Source organism: Engystomops pustulosus, chromosome 11 (assembly GCF_040894005.1).
Source record: "Engystomops pustulosus chromosome 11, aEngPut4.maternal, whole genome shotgun sequence".
In the NCBI taxonomy this organism is placed as follows: domain Eukaryota; kingdom Metazoa; phylum Chordata; class Amphibia; order Anura; family Leptodactylidae; genus Engystomops; species Engystomops pustulosus.
Genome location: NC_092421.1, coordinates 11,150,898 through 11,165,481, shown reverse-complemented (window position 1 = coordinate 11,165,481; position 14,584 = coordinate 11,150,898). Strand labels below are relative to the sequence as shown.

The window sequence follows — 14,584 nt, the reverse complement described above, 5'->3', positions numbered from 1 at the left end:
ATGATGTGGCTTGTAGTTATAGAGGACTGACTATATGAGAGGATGATGGGGCTTGTAGTTATAGAGGACTGACTATATGAGAGGATGATGGGGCTTGTAGTTATAGAGGACCGACTATATGAGAGGATGATGGGGCTTGTAGTTATGGAGGACTGACTATATGAGAGGATGATGGGGCTTGTAGTTATAGATGACTGACTATATAAGAGGATGATGGGGCTTGTAATTATGTAGGACTGACTATGTAAGAGGATGATGGGGCTTGCAGTTATAGAGGACTGACTATATGAGAGGATGATGGGGCTTGTAGTTATAGAGGACTGACTATATGAGAGGATGACGGGGCTTGTAGTTATAGAGGACCGACTATATGAGAGGATGATGGGGCTTGTAGTTATAGAGGACTGACTATATGAGAGGATGATGGGGCTTGTAGTTATGGAGGACTGACTATATGAGAGGATGATGGGGATTGTAGTTATGGAGGACTGACTATTTGAGAGGATGATGCGGCTTGTAGTTATGGAGGACTGACTATATGAGAGGATGATGGGGCTTGTAGTTATAGAGGACTGACTATATGAGAGGATGATGGGGCTTGTAGTTATAGAGGACTGACTATATGAGAGGATGATGGGGCTTGTAGTTATGGAGGACTGACTATATGAGAGGATGATGGGGCTTGTAGTTATAGCTACAGAGGACTGACTATATGAGAGGATGATAGGACTTGTAGTTATAGCTACAGAGGACTGACTATATGAGAGGATGATGGGGCTTGTAGTTATGTAGGACTGACTATATGAGAGGATGATGGGGCTTGTAGTTATGGAGGACTGACTATATGAGAGGATGATGGGGCTTGTAGTTATGGAGGACTGACTATATGAGAGGATGATGGGGCTTGTAGTTATGGAGGACTGACTATATGAGAGGATGATGGGGCTTGTAGTTATGGAGGACTGACTATATGAGAGGATGATGGGGCTTGTAGTTATGGAGGACTGACTATATGAGAGGATGATGGGGCTTGTAGTTATGGAGGACTGACTATATGAGAGGATGATGGGGCTTGTAGTTATGGAGGACTGACTATATGAGAGGATGATGGGGCTTGTAGTTATGGAGGACTGACTATATGAGAGGATGATGGGGCTTGTAGTTATGGAGGACTAGGAGAGGTGATATCAGAGAGGATGAGGTGACAGCAGAGACTCACCTGCATCTCCTCTCATCGTTCCCGGATGGCTCCTTGTTGTTCCTGACGTCACTGGGTCACGTGAGTTCGTTTCGCACGTGACGTGCCGTGAGCTCGGGTGACTGCCGGCTTGTCTGCCCGGGTCAGTGTGCAGTGCGGGAGAGGAGGCTCCTCTGCTGCCTGTCATGGCTCTTCTGGCTCCTGTATACAGTATAATAGGGAGCCGCAGGACAGTCACGACCCTCCATTGTATCGGGTTAAAGGGGGCGTGGTGAGCCAGTTAGGGGTGGGCTGCCTGTATACATGGGGGAAGCTGACTGGTCTGGGGTCTCTGCCTGTATATATGGGGGAAGCTGTCTGGTCTGGGGTCTCTGCCTGTGTATATGGGGTGGGGGGGGGGCGCTGTCTGGTCTGGGGTCTCTGCCTGTATATATGGGGGAAGCTGTCTGGTCTGGGGTCTCTGCCTGTGTATATGGGGTGGGGGGGGGGGCGCTGTCTGGTCTGGGGTCTCTGCCTGTGTATATGGGGGGTGGGCTGTCTGGTCTGGGGTCTCTGCCTGTGTATATGGGGGGTGGGCTGTCTGGTCTGGGGTCTCTGCCTGTGTATATGGGGGGTGGGCTGTCTGGTCTGGGGTCTCTGCCTGTGTATATGGGGGGTGGGCTGTCTGGTCTGGGGTCTCTGCCTGTATATATGGGGGAAGCTGTCTGGTCTGGGGTCTCTGCCTGTATATATGGGGGGGCGCTGTCTGGTCTGGGGTCTCTGCCTGTATATATGGGGGGGGGGGGCTGTCTGGTCTGGGGTCTCTGCCTGTATATATATGGGGGGGGGGCTGTCTGGTCTGGGGTCTCTGCCTGTATATATGGGGGGGGGGCTGTCTGGTCTGAGGTCTCTGCCTGTGTATATGGGGGGGGGGGCTGTCTGGTCTGGGGTCTCTGCCTGTATATATGGGGGGGGGGCTGTCTGGTCTGGGGTCTCTGCCTGTATATATGGGGGGGGGGCTGTCTGGTCTGGGGTCTCTGCCTGTGTATATGGGGGGGGGGGGGGGGGGGGGCTGTCTGGTCTGGGGTCTCTGCCTGTGTATATGGGGGAAGCTGTCTGGTGTGGGGTTTCTGGCTGTGTATATGGGGGGCTGTCTGGTCTGGGGTCTCTGCCTGTGTATATGGGGGGGGGGCTGTCTGGTCCAGACCAGACAGCTCCCCCCGTATATACAGGCAGAGACCCCAGACCAGACAGCTTCCCCCATATACACAGACCAGACAGCTCCCCCCGTATATACAGGCAGAGACCCCAGACCAGACAGTTTCCCCATATACACAGACAAGACAGCCCACCCCCCAATATAGACTGGCAAAGACCCCAGACCAGACAGCTTCCCCCACATACACAGACAAGGGGGGCTGTAAGGTCTGTGTTTGTTAGTGGGGTACACTAAGGGGGGTAGGTCTGTTTAGTGGGGTACACTAAGGGGGGGTAGGTGTTTGTTAGTGGGGTACACTAAGGGGGGGTAGGTCTGTTTGTTAGTGGGGTACACTAAGGGGGGGTAGGTCTGTTTGTTAGTGGGGTACACTAAGGGGGGGGGTAGGTCTGTGTTTGTTAGTGGGGTACACTAAGGGGGGGTAGATCTGTGTTTGCCGGTGGGGGTCCTGTGTTTGGTTGTGGGGGTCCTTCCTGTGCTTGCCATTGAGGGGCTTGTATGTGCTGGACTATGGTGGATTTTGTGGACTAGACTGAAGACTTATTTTTTTTTAATTGAAATGGTTAATCAGGGATTGTGTTATGAGATTATTTTTAACATTCTTTTTACGAACTTAAAACTTGATTTATTGACTTGGTTATGGTTCTGTATAATTGACGGTAACGGGTTAGTATTAGACCGTCTTCCATCTAGATGTATCTGGCTGCAAAAGAGCGGCCTTTTCATATGGGTTGATTCTGCAATTTTCTACAATTGTTTCATGTAAATTTTGACTATTATAACTGAAAGACATTATCAGGTGTCTCTGTCTCTCCTGCGTTGTTTTGTTACTGTTTTTATATTGTTTTGTCTGATCAGTTGTTGCATATATTTATATTTGCATTTTTTGTCAATAAAGATGATATTTTCTTTGCTACCTGACACATGGTTTTGCGTTAGATTTCAGGCCTCCACATACGGCCCTTACTCGTGGTCTCTGTACACGGTTCCGGCCCTTACTCGTGGTCTCAAAAATAAGGGCCATATGTGAAGGCCTGAACCGCGTACAGAGACCATGAGTAAGGGCCATAAGTCAAGGCCTGAAATGCATAGGTTCACCTACTTTTTATGCTACATTTGGATTTTATTTTTGTCAATTCTAAAGGAACTCGCTTTTACAACGTTCTTCGTGTCCTGGAGGATTCAACTTTTCGCTTGAATAACATTTTAATATAGTGATCTTGGTTCTGGTTATATATTGATTTAGCAAAGTTGGTTCTGGTTTTCTATCAATGTAAGAATCTTAGTTCCAGTGCTGCTTCTATGTAATAAACTTAGTTCTAATAACTTATCTATGGAGTAACATGAGTTGTAGACCTTGGCTCTGGTAAGTATTTATGTAGTAGCTGGTATCTCTTTACAGCCCAGGGCCCATGATAGTTCTAAACTCAGTTGATGTGGTATAGTATGAGATGGAAACTTAAAGGGCACCTGTCATCAGGTCTGTGTCACTAGTCCTGTCACCTCTACCTGATGGAGCAGCTCACAAGGATCCATCGCAGCCTTTATCTAGTTATTTCATACATTAATCATTGTAAAATCATCTATTTTTTATCATGTAAATGAGGCTGGTCACATGGTCAGAGGCAGTGATGTCACCCCTGTTACCCCTCCCATCTCCTCCCCCTGCTCATGTCTGTGTGTAATGTATAGTAAAGCATTGCTGGTGTGTGTGCTGCATCCTCCTAATATACAGGTGAGAGACACAGACATCAGCTACACATGAATCTGACATGTTCTGCTGTAACATGGCTGCCTGGAGCTGCTGTATCTCTCCTAAACACACACATGCACACACAGGCTGCAGGGGGCGTGGCCAACAGCCTCACACCATTATACAGGCTGTCAGTCATGTGTATAGGAGTATCTCATACACACACAGGCTGCACGGGGTGTGGCCACCAGCACCAGGAAGCATCATTATACAGCCTCACATCATTATACAGGCTGTCAGTCAGTCACTGGGGGTGTGGCTGTGCCTCCCACTCATGAATAGAGTGGACAGCTTGAATATGCTAATGACTCATTGGACATTTCACAGGTCATTTGCATACAGCTTTAGGACCTCATTGCTTAGGATTACAGGCATGTAGAGGGACAATGAAGGGATAGAGGCAATGCTCTCTAATGGCAGTTTATGAAAATCTATTTAGTTTAGGGGGGTTATTTTGCATGACGGGTTCTCTTTAACATGTCAGGGGGGCCCCCAAAATACCTAGTATCTGCCCTGGGAGTTTATGTAGCATATTCTGTGAAAGCAGTCCCTATTTTTGGAGCCAGAATTGTTTAGTGTGGGATTGTTAACAGCCCTTCTCCACATCTTTCCACAGCTAACAAGCATTACCAGACATATTGGGGTGAGGGAATAATCTGGTGAATTACGTGTATTACATACTGCACAGAAATTGAGTCTCACAGTGGGTTCCAAGGCATTGTAGTAACTGTCACTATTGCAGTGACCAACATATGTTACATATTTTATAGGCTGAATGTGTTTGTTTTAGCCCTTAAACTTGGCTTTACACAAATACGCACAATGTCCACGAACCTTGGCCCCTGTTGGGAGCGAGATATTACAAACCACACACTGAGCAAGTCCCCGGATCTAAAATGCCCGTACTATTCTTTACGGTGAAACTGCGAATGGCTCATTAAATCAGTTATGGTTCCATGCACACACACTTATGTCGTCATAGGATGTGTCATAATATGTGCGCACGGACAGCGCAAATAGATGTGCCCCTAGCTGTCTGCTGGGAAACCGCAGGGCAAAGAAGAACCTTGTGCCGCGTGGAAAAGAGAAGGGTTGTCGGTAAGTATACAGTTTTTCTTCTTAAGGGGCATCTAAGGAATGTATGCAAATGAATGTGAGGCCATAGGTGTTAATGGAGCCTAGAGCCCCTCAGGCTCATTTGCATTCAGTCTTTCATCCTGGTGGTAGATGTCCTTTAAGTTCTTTTGGCCGTGGCCCGGTGGTTGGGATCTAATGGTATAAGGAGTACCTGCTTTGAATGGAGAACATGATTACAGTCTCTTATCAGGTTTTAAAGTAGCTACTTCTTTCATAACTATGGGATTAGAATCCAACCCATGACATCCAGCCAGCGCACAGTCCAGGACTCACAGATCAAGCCCGCTTGTGTCTTCTAACCTTTAAGTCCGTGTGCTGAGCAGAATTGCTGAATTCTGACAGTACCTAAAGGTGTGAGGCTACCTGTGTCTGTGATTTACACTTTGATTGGTAAGTGGAGGTCCACTGGCAATGCCAACTGGTCATCACATGAGCAAAAGAAGGTTGAGATTGCAGTGGCCATTCACATGCTGAATAAGGAACGGCAGGGACCACACGCAGCCCGGTGCAAAGATCATGTATAAGGTTTCATCAAACAGAATACACCTAAAAGAGCACAATAAACCCCAATTAATACAATTCATCTGACATGAAATAGACAAGGACAGACATCAAACAACACGACAGTCTGTGCAAGACAATTTCTCAATATGCTTCGAAAGTTCAGACCATAAAATCGGATGGAAAAAACCACAAGACTCGTATGCAAGCGCCTTGTGTGTGTTTTAGGGTAGGGAGTTTTGGATAAAATTAGTCAATTCCTTCGATAGTTTATCAGTCAAGTTGAAAAAAATTACAGTGAACAACTGTAGACGAGGCAGTGACATTCAGATGTGGAAGAGCTGCTCCTGATCATCACAAGGAGGAAGACGACTCGCCGCAGAGCCTTAGGGAGATCTAGCATCCAGCGTCGCCAGGTTTCATGTGATTTTCCTGATGTTTGAGGAAGCGAGATCTCCGGGTGAAGCTTTTACCACAGGCATTACATAGGAACGGCTTGACGCCCGTGTGCATGGACTGATGTTTAATGAGATTGGACTTGCGAGTGAAGAACTTGCCGCAGTCGTTGCAGCAGAAGGGCTTCTGTCCCGTGTGCATTATCTGGTGATTCAGGAGCACAGACTTCTGGGTGAAGGATTTGCCGCATTCGTTGCACAGAAAGGGCTTCTCTCCTTTATGAATTCTCTGGTGTATGACGACATCCGATTTCTGCGAAAAACACTTCCCGCATTCTGCGCAGGAAAATGGTTTCTCCCCCGTGTGGATTCGCTCATGTCGGACCAGATCCGATTTGAACTTAAAATATTTGTCACACTGAGAACATGAAAAAGGCTTCTCGCTGTTGTGAATGACCTGATGTTCATCAAGATCGGCCTTCTCCACGAAAAACTGTCCGCAATCAAAGCAAGGGAAGGGATTCTCACTGAAGTGACTGCGCTGGTGCTCGAGGAGAACGGACTTCCTGGTAAAGCACTTCCCACACATGGGGCAGGAGAATGGCCGCTCCTCCGTGTGAACCTTTTGATGTTTAATAAGGATAGACTTCTGGGTAAAGCTGCGGCCACACTCGGCGCATGAAAACGGCTTCTCACCGTTGTGAATCCTCTGGTGCTGAATGAGAACAGATTTCTGGGAAAAAGACTTTCCACACTGCAAGCAGGGAAATGGCCGCTCCCCTGTATGGATCCTCTGATGCCGAACCACATCGGACTTGTGGGTGAAGCACTTCCCACACATGGCACATGGGAAGGGTTTATCTCCCTTGTGTATCTTCTGGTGTCTCAAGAGGTTTATTCTTTGGCTAAAACACTTGCCACAATCAACGCATGTAAAGAAGGTCTCACCGGCATCATCTAACTTTTGTGTATCAGGACAATCATCCTCATCATCCACAACATCATCATCATCATCATCATTACAGTAATCAGGGGGGCTGCTGGGGTATTCCTCTTCTTCATTATCTTCAGTCTTAAATTCTAAGTTCTTCCCACTAGGTTCTCCATCTGTTAGAGTAAATGACAAGGTCAGAGGAAGGTCATTGGATTAAGGTTTAAGGAAATCTACCATCACAATCCATCCTGATAAACCAGGGACATTGCACGTAGCTCCAGGCACCAGGACTGTGGTATCTTCTTATATTTGTTATCCATGGCCTCCTTCCTTCTAAAAGCAACTTTTATTGTTATGCTAATGAGTCTTAAAGGCTCTGGGGGTTGTTACTAGAGCCCCTCCATGCTTTAGGCAAAGTGTTACATTGTCTGCTCCTCAGCACTCCTCCCCCCCCCTCCCACTGTGTTAGATTATATCAGGGAGAGGGAAGTGCTCTGCACAGCGTAACAGCCTGTGAAACTATGGCCACCGGGGTTCTGTAGCACTCCGAGGTCTTTCAGGCATTATTAGCATAATGCTGATTTTAGAAGGAAGGAGGCTATGGATAACAAATATAAGCAAATGACCACAGTCAGGTTTATCATGAAGGATTTTAGTGGTAGATTTCCTTTGTTTTACTCAAGTAATGAGATCAGCACATGGTTTCTCTCCATTAAGTAGCAGGTCCAATGTGTGTTCTGTTTGAAGAGGTTTTCCTAGTCCCTGTAGTACTACAGGGTTCCTGCTTGAGAGCAACCATTCACCGATTTGTCTCCTTGAGTAACCAAATATGAGAAATATATATATCAGACCTTTACTCATCACTGGCGGCCAGCATGACACTGGAGAAGAGGCCCACATCATGCTCCACGATGGACATACATGCAAATGGTGCTGATACCATCCCAGGTACTGGACCACAAATGGGATAATGTAAACACTGCCTTGCAGTTCTATTTTTGGGCAGGGCTCACATGTTTCCGTAACAACTTATACAAATAAAGTCAAAGGGAAAAAGGAGCCATGTTGTTGTACAGGAACGAGAAGGGAAACATTTTAAGGACCAAGAATAAAGAGGGGAACTACGCAGACAACTAGAAATTAAAGGGCATCCATGCTAATGTGGGCGGTCTACTAAGAGGCTTTTACTGTTTACGGTTACTGTGTATTTACATGGGTCATTGGCAATTACAAAATGTTATTTATTACTAGAGCATTAATCACATGGGGTTCACATAAAAACAAGCACAAATAAGGTAAAAAAAAAAGGCCACAAAACTCCACTGACCTGGCACAAGTGGAAGGAGCCCCCGGTGTGAGGGCACATAAGCTACATGAGTGGGTGAATTATGGGCGATGTCTTGGAGACGGCCGGAGGAGAAGCAGAAGATGCTGAAGAGATGTGTGGGGCAGTATTAGAAGAATAGGTGAATTGTGTTGTTAGTTATTGTTAGGACTGTGTAATGAGTAACCAGTAGAGGGACAGCCTCTAATATGCATGATCCAGCTACCTGACCCTTCTGCCACCAGGAGAGAGCAGACGTACGTGTCCTGCAGTTATGTTGTGGTCATGTGACTAAACCCAATTCTCCGGAGGACTCTGCCCCCTCATCCTCCCGGTGCCATAATCACACTCACCTTGGCTGTTATCTGAAGTGTAATCCTCGCAGTATTGCCCATCGCTTCTCATATACTCCTCTTCATCCTCTACATTTTCCACTTTAACAATAACCAGTTTATTGATCTACAAAAGATACAGACAGGATTACAGCCGGTTTAATCACAGACTCCCAGGCGCCTCGTCCCCATGATGTACCTCCTCATCCTGTGGCTCTTCCTCCTCCTCCTCCTCTGACCAGTCCTCAGAAGAGCTGGGACTCGGAGACCTCTCGGGTGTATGGCTCGCACTGGATCCATCTGTGGGTAACACACATGGTTAGAGTGAATATACTTGTACACATGATGAGTCTTCAGGCAGCTTTCCCATTACCTGGTGATGTGGGGGGACTGTGCTCCTCCATTATGGCAGCTTAGATCTGGAGTCTCCTGGGTGCTAAGTTTTACTCCACATACACCTCTGCTGTCTGTCGCACATCTATGGGATTCTTAAAATTAAAAATCCTGTGTAGAAGAAAACAGTTTTATAGGTAGGGGCTCGGCCTACGGAAGAAACCAGTCAACACATCCGCCTCGTGGTTGCCTCAAAGGGCCCGACTGCCATTTTATTACTGTATAAATATATTGACTTGAGTTGTTTAGTATTTATACAAAACTAAAAGCTATAACAAAGTAGAATGGGTTATCAAAAAATATTTTATATGTATCTCTCTGACTCTCTCTGTGTCTGACTGACTGTCTCTTTCAGTCTCTTTAATAATAATGGCTTATTAATATTATTTATATAGCGCTTACAGATCACGCAGTGCTACAAAGAGCTTGCCAAATCAGTCCCTGTCCCCAGTGGGGCTCATAATCTAATCATAATCTATGTTTTGGAGTGTAGGAGAGTGACTGCCTGTCTCAGACACTCTCATTTCAGTGACTGTCTATCCGAATGTCACTTTGCAGGAGATTTATCATAAGTGTCTGAGAGCAGAACTGTTCTAGTTGTCCATGGCAACCAATCAGAGCTCAGGTTTCATTTTCCCACAGCTGTATATAAAATTACAGCTGATCTCTGATTGGTTTCCATGGACAACTGGAACAGTTTTACCTCAAACATTTCTGATAAATCTCCCCCTATCTCTGTATCTCTATCCATCTCACACATAAGCGTCTTATACTCATTGCTTATAGAAGTGATGGCGAACCTTTTAGATACCGAGTGCCTAAAATGCAAACCACACCCACTTATTTATTGCAAAGTGCCAGCACAGCTCCGTGCTATAGCACAACTTTCAACAGTCATGAGGACACTGATATATCGCTGACAGAGGGTGTGAAAATTTGGGTTGCCATTGGAGCTTCTCTGAACAGAAAGAATTGTGGGGCCAAGTGCAGGAGCTTCAATGTCCTCACCTTCTCTTTCTGCAGTCTCAGGTATAGACCCAGATGCTTCATGTCCAGGGCTACCTGGACCTGCAGGAGGATCCCTCAACTCTGGTGGATTCTGTGCTGGGGCAACAGCCTGAGTGCCCACTGAGGGCTTAGAGTGCCACCTCTGGCACATGTGCCATAGGTTCACCACCACAGCCTATAGTAACCGCTCAAAGCTCATATTAATGACCTGTGGCAGAACAGCAACCAATGCCGGCTCAGCTTCCAACTACCGCAGCAGCAGTAGACAATGGCTCCTGTATATGGTGGGTAATAAGGTGATATTGGAAAGCGCAGGGTGAAATTTAGGCTCAAAACTTGGTCTATGAGGGTCCCTGAGTCAGAGAGAGAGCGGCTGTGCAGAATTTGGTGTTTTCAAATGTGGTGATGTGTCGGCGCAGATTCCTTTAGTGGACATACATACGTAGACATACTCAGATTTATATTAGATTACCATTACAATCAGTCATTTGAGGGCAACCACAAAGCTGGACTCTCCCAGCAGCCCCCAGCAGTCATATTGCTCCCAGTAGCCAAACTGCCACTCCAGCAGTTACAGTTCCCCTAGTGGCCAAACTGTCCCCCAGTAGCTGCTGCCCCCAGCAATTACTGTACCCCGATAGACACTATGCCCCCAGAAGCCCTGCCCTCTGTTACTCACCTTGCCTCGCTCCCACGTCTGCTGTATGGGCCGGCTCTGTAGCTGGCACACATGAAGTGATGACCTCATCAGGTGTGCCGGCTCCAGAGCCGGTGTGTTCAGCGGTCAAAAGCTGAAGAAGATGGCTGCTGGCGTGAAGCAAGGCGAGTATCAGATTCAGCATCTATTCTGCCCTCCTGACAAGTGCAGAATAGGGGCAGGGACACAAGAGCCGGGCGGGATAACACAAGGCCGAGCGACAGATATGGCCGGCAGGTCTTGTGTTTGACACCCGTGATCAGTTATTCATTAGCACCCATCTGTGTTTCACACTCCCACCCTCTATGACCCCTGCTCTCTCTGGTGCCGCTAGCACCTTGACCTGACCAGTGTTCTCCTGATGTTCAGCATCTAAGGGCTGTCATATAAATGTTAACCCTTTAGTGCAACTTCCCTTCTAACAGTAAGTTCATGTTTACACTACTTATATAACGAGCCACCCATCCTATGTACACCCATATACCCAGTATATACCGAGCCACCCATCCTAAATACCCCCACGTGCCCAGTATACACAGAGCCACCCGTCCTATATACCCCCACGTGCCCAGTATACACAGAGCCACCCGTCCTATATACCCCCACGTGCCCAGTATACACAGAGCCACCCGTCCTATATACCCCCACGTGCCCAGTATACACAGAGCCACCCGTCCAATATACCCCCACGTGCCCAGTATACACAGAGCCACCCGTCCTATATACCCCCATGTAGCCAGTATACACAGAGCCACCCGTCCTATATACCCCCACGTAGCCAGTATACACAGAGCCACCCGTCCTATATACCCCCACATGCCCAGTATACACAGAGCCACCCGTCCTATATACCCCCACGTGCCCAGTATACACAGAGCCACCCGTCCTATATACCCCCACGTGCCCAGTATACACAGAGCCACCCGTCCTATATACCCCCACGTGCCCAGTATACACAGAGCCACCCGTCCTATATACCCCCATGTAGCCAGTATACACAGAGCCACCCGTCCTATATACCCCCACGTGCCCAGTATACACAGAGCCACCCGTCCTATATACCCCCACGTGCCCAGTATACACAGAGCCACCCGTCCTATATACACCCAGCATATTCTCTAAAAAATTGAAAAACACCGCGATGCGCCCACCATGTGACCTCTCACCCGGACTACGCCCCTCCTCCCGCCATGATGTGGAATCCCTTTACCTTGATATCCCCCGCACCTGTATAGTAGATCAGTATAAATGAGCCGGTAGTGACGTCATCTTGCATACAATACCGGGGTGTGGGCGGAGATAGATTCCGTCACATGACTGCTGCCGGACACGACTAGGACATGCGCTCCCGGGAATGTACCGGTCACACTCACCGACAACCGCCTTCTCCTCAGCCGCCGCCTCCTCCTCCTCATCCCCGCACGAACGGCGCGAGCTGATGACGTTGTCGCCAGAGGTAGGAGGCACCGCCCCTTTCTCCCTCGCAGCTGGAAAGTCACGTGACTTCGGAAGTCATGTGCTTCAGACTCGAGCGTCTGTCCGTATCCCTCAGCAACGGCTACACATTCAAGGCAGCGCGGGAAAATGTACAGCTATCCCAGAGATGGCGGCCGGGCGTCTGCTGTGTCTGAGATAACATGAGGAGGAGGAGGAGGAGGAGGAGGAGGTGCTGGGGGGGGGATAACGAGGAGGAGGTGCTGGGGGGGGGGGATAACGAGGAGGAGGTGCTGGGGGGGGGGGATGAGGAGGAGGGGGGGGATAACGAGGAGGAGGAGGAGGTGCTGGGGGGGGGGATAACGAGGAGGAGGTGCTGGGGAGGGGGGATAACGAGGAGGAGGTGCTGGGGGGGGGGGATAACATGAGGAGGTGGTGCTGGGGGTATAACATGAGGAGGAGGAGGAGGTGGTGCTGGGGGTATAACATGAGGAGGAGGTGGTGCTGGGGGTATAACATGAGGAGGAGGAGGTGCTGGGGGGGGGGATAACATGAGGAGGTGGTGCTGGGGGTATAACATGAGGAGGAGGAGGAGGTGGTGCTGGGGGTATAACATGAGGAGGAGGTGGTGCTGGGGGTATAACATGAGGAGGAGGAGGTGCTGGGGGGGGGGATAACATGAGGAGGTGGTGCTGGGGGTATAACATGAGGAGGAGGAGGTGCTGAAGGGGATAACATGAGGAGGAGGTGCTGGGGGGGATAACATGAGGAGGAGGTGCTGGGGGAATAACATGAGGAGGAGGAGGTGCTGAAGGGGATAACATGAGGAGGAGGTGCTGGGGGGGGGGATAACATGAGGAGGTGGTGCTGGGGGTATAACATGAGGAGGAGGAGGTGCTGGGGGGGGGGATAACATGAGGAGGTGGTGCTGGGGGTATAACATGAGGAGGAGGAGGTGCTGAAGGGGATAACATGAGGAGGAGGTGCTGGGGGGGATAACATGAGGAGGAGGTGCTGGGGGAATAACATGAGGAGGAGGAGGTGCTGAAGGGGATAACATGAGGAGGAGGTGCTGAAGGGGATAACATGAGGAGGAGGTGCTGGGGGGGGGATAACATGAGGAGGTGGTGCTGGGGGTATAACATGAGGAGGAGGAGGTGCTGGGGGGGGGATAACATGAGGAGGTGGTGCTGGGGGTATAACATGAGGAGGAGGAGGTGCTGAAGGGGATAACATGAGGAGGAGGTGCTGGGGGGGATAACATGAGGAGGAGGTGCTGGGGGAATAACATGAGGAGGAGGAGGTGCTGAAGGGGATAACGTGAGGAGGAGGTGCTGGGGGAATAACATGAGGAGGAGGAGGTGCTGAAGGGGATAACATGAGGAGGAGGTGCTGAAGAGGATAACATGAGTAGGAGGTGCTGAAGAGGATAACATGAGGAGGAGGAGGCGCTGGGGGGGATAACAGGAGGAGGGGGAGGTGCTAGGGGGGATAACATGAGGAGGGGGAGGTGCTAGGGGGGATAACATGAGGAGGAGGTGCTAGGGGGGGGATAACATGAGGAGGAGGAGGTGCTAGGGGGGGATAACATGAGGAGGAGGAGGTGCTAGGGGGGGATAACATGAGGAGGAGGAGGTGCTAGGGGGGGATAACATGAGGAGGAGGAGGTGCTGGGGGGGATAACATGAGGAGGTGCTGGGGGGATAACATGAGGAGGAGGTGCTAGGGGGGATAACATGAGGAGGAGGAGGTGCTGGGGGGATAACATGAGGAGGAGGAGGTGCTAGGGGGGATAACATGAGGAGGAGGTGCTAGGGGGGGGATAACATGAGGAGGAGGTGCTAGGGGGGGATAACATGAGGAGGAGGTGCTAGGGGGGGATAACATGAGGAGGAGGAGGTGCTGGGGGGATAACATGAGGAGGTGCTGGGGGGATAACATGAGGAGGAGGTGCTGGGGGGATAACATGAGGAGGAGGAGGTGCTGGGGGGATAACATGAGGAGGAGGAGGTGCTAGGGGGGGATAACATGAGGAGGAGGAGGTGCTAGGGGGGATAACATGAGGAGGAGGAGGTGCTGGGGGGATAACATGAGGACGAGGTGGTGCTGGGGGGGGATAACATGAGGAGGAGGTGGTGCTGGGGGGATAACATGAGGAGGAGGTGCTGAAGGGGATAACATGAGGAGGAGGAGGTGGTGCAGGGGGGGATAACATGAGGAGGTGGTGCTGGGGGGATAACATGAGGAGGAGGAGGTGCTGAAGGGGATAACATGAGGAGGAGG

At 49.4% G+C, this 14,584-nt stretch overlaps 1 protein-coding gene across 1 annotated transcript in view; it reads right to left on the bottom strand.

The window, feature by feature from the left end:
• LOC140106457 (uncharacterized) overlaps window positions 1–12,431 on the bottom strand; it is a 36,358-nt gene extending 23,927 nt beyond the window's left edge. The window contains exons 1-5 of the mRNA XM_072130903.1: window positions 12,241–12,431; window positions 9,143–9,273; window positions 8,969–9,069; window positions 8,791–8,896; window positions 6,184–7,286 (exon numbers count right to left, since the gene is read on the bottom strand). Coding sequence (XP_071987004.1) covers window positions 6,184–7,286; window positions 8,791–8,896; window positions 8,969–9,069; window positions 9,143–9,173 — 1,341 coding nt within the window. The 5' untranslated portion in view covers window positions 9,174–9,273; window positions 12,241–12,431. The remainder of the gene's footprint in view (window positions 1–6,183; window positions 7,287–8,790; window positions 8,897–8,968; window positions 9,070–9,142; window positions 9,274–12,240) is intronic.
• Window positions 12,432–14,584: the final 2,153 nt, after the last annotated feature.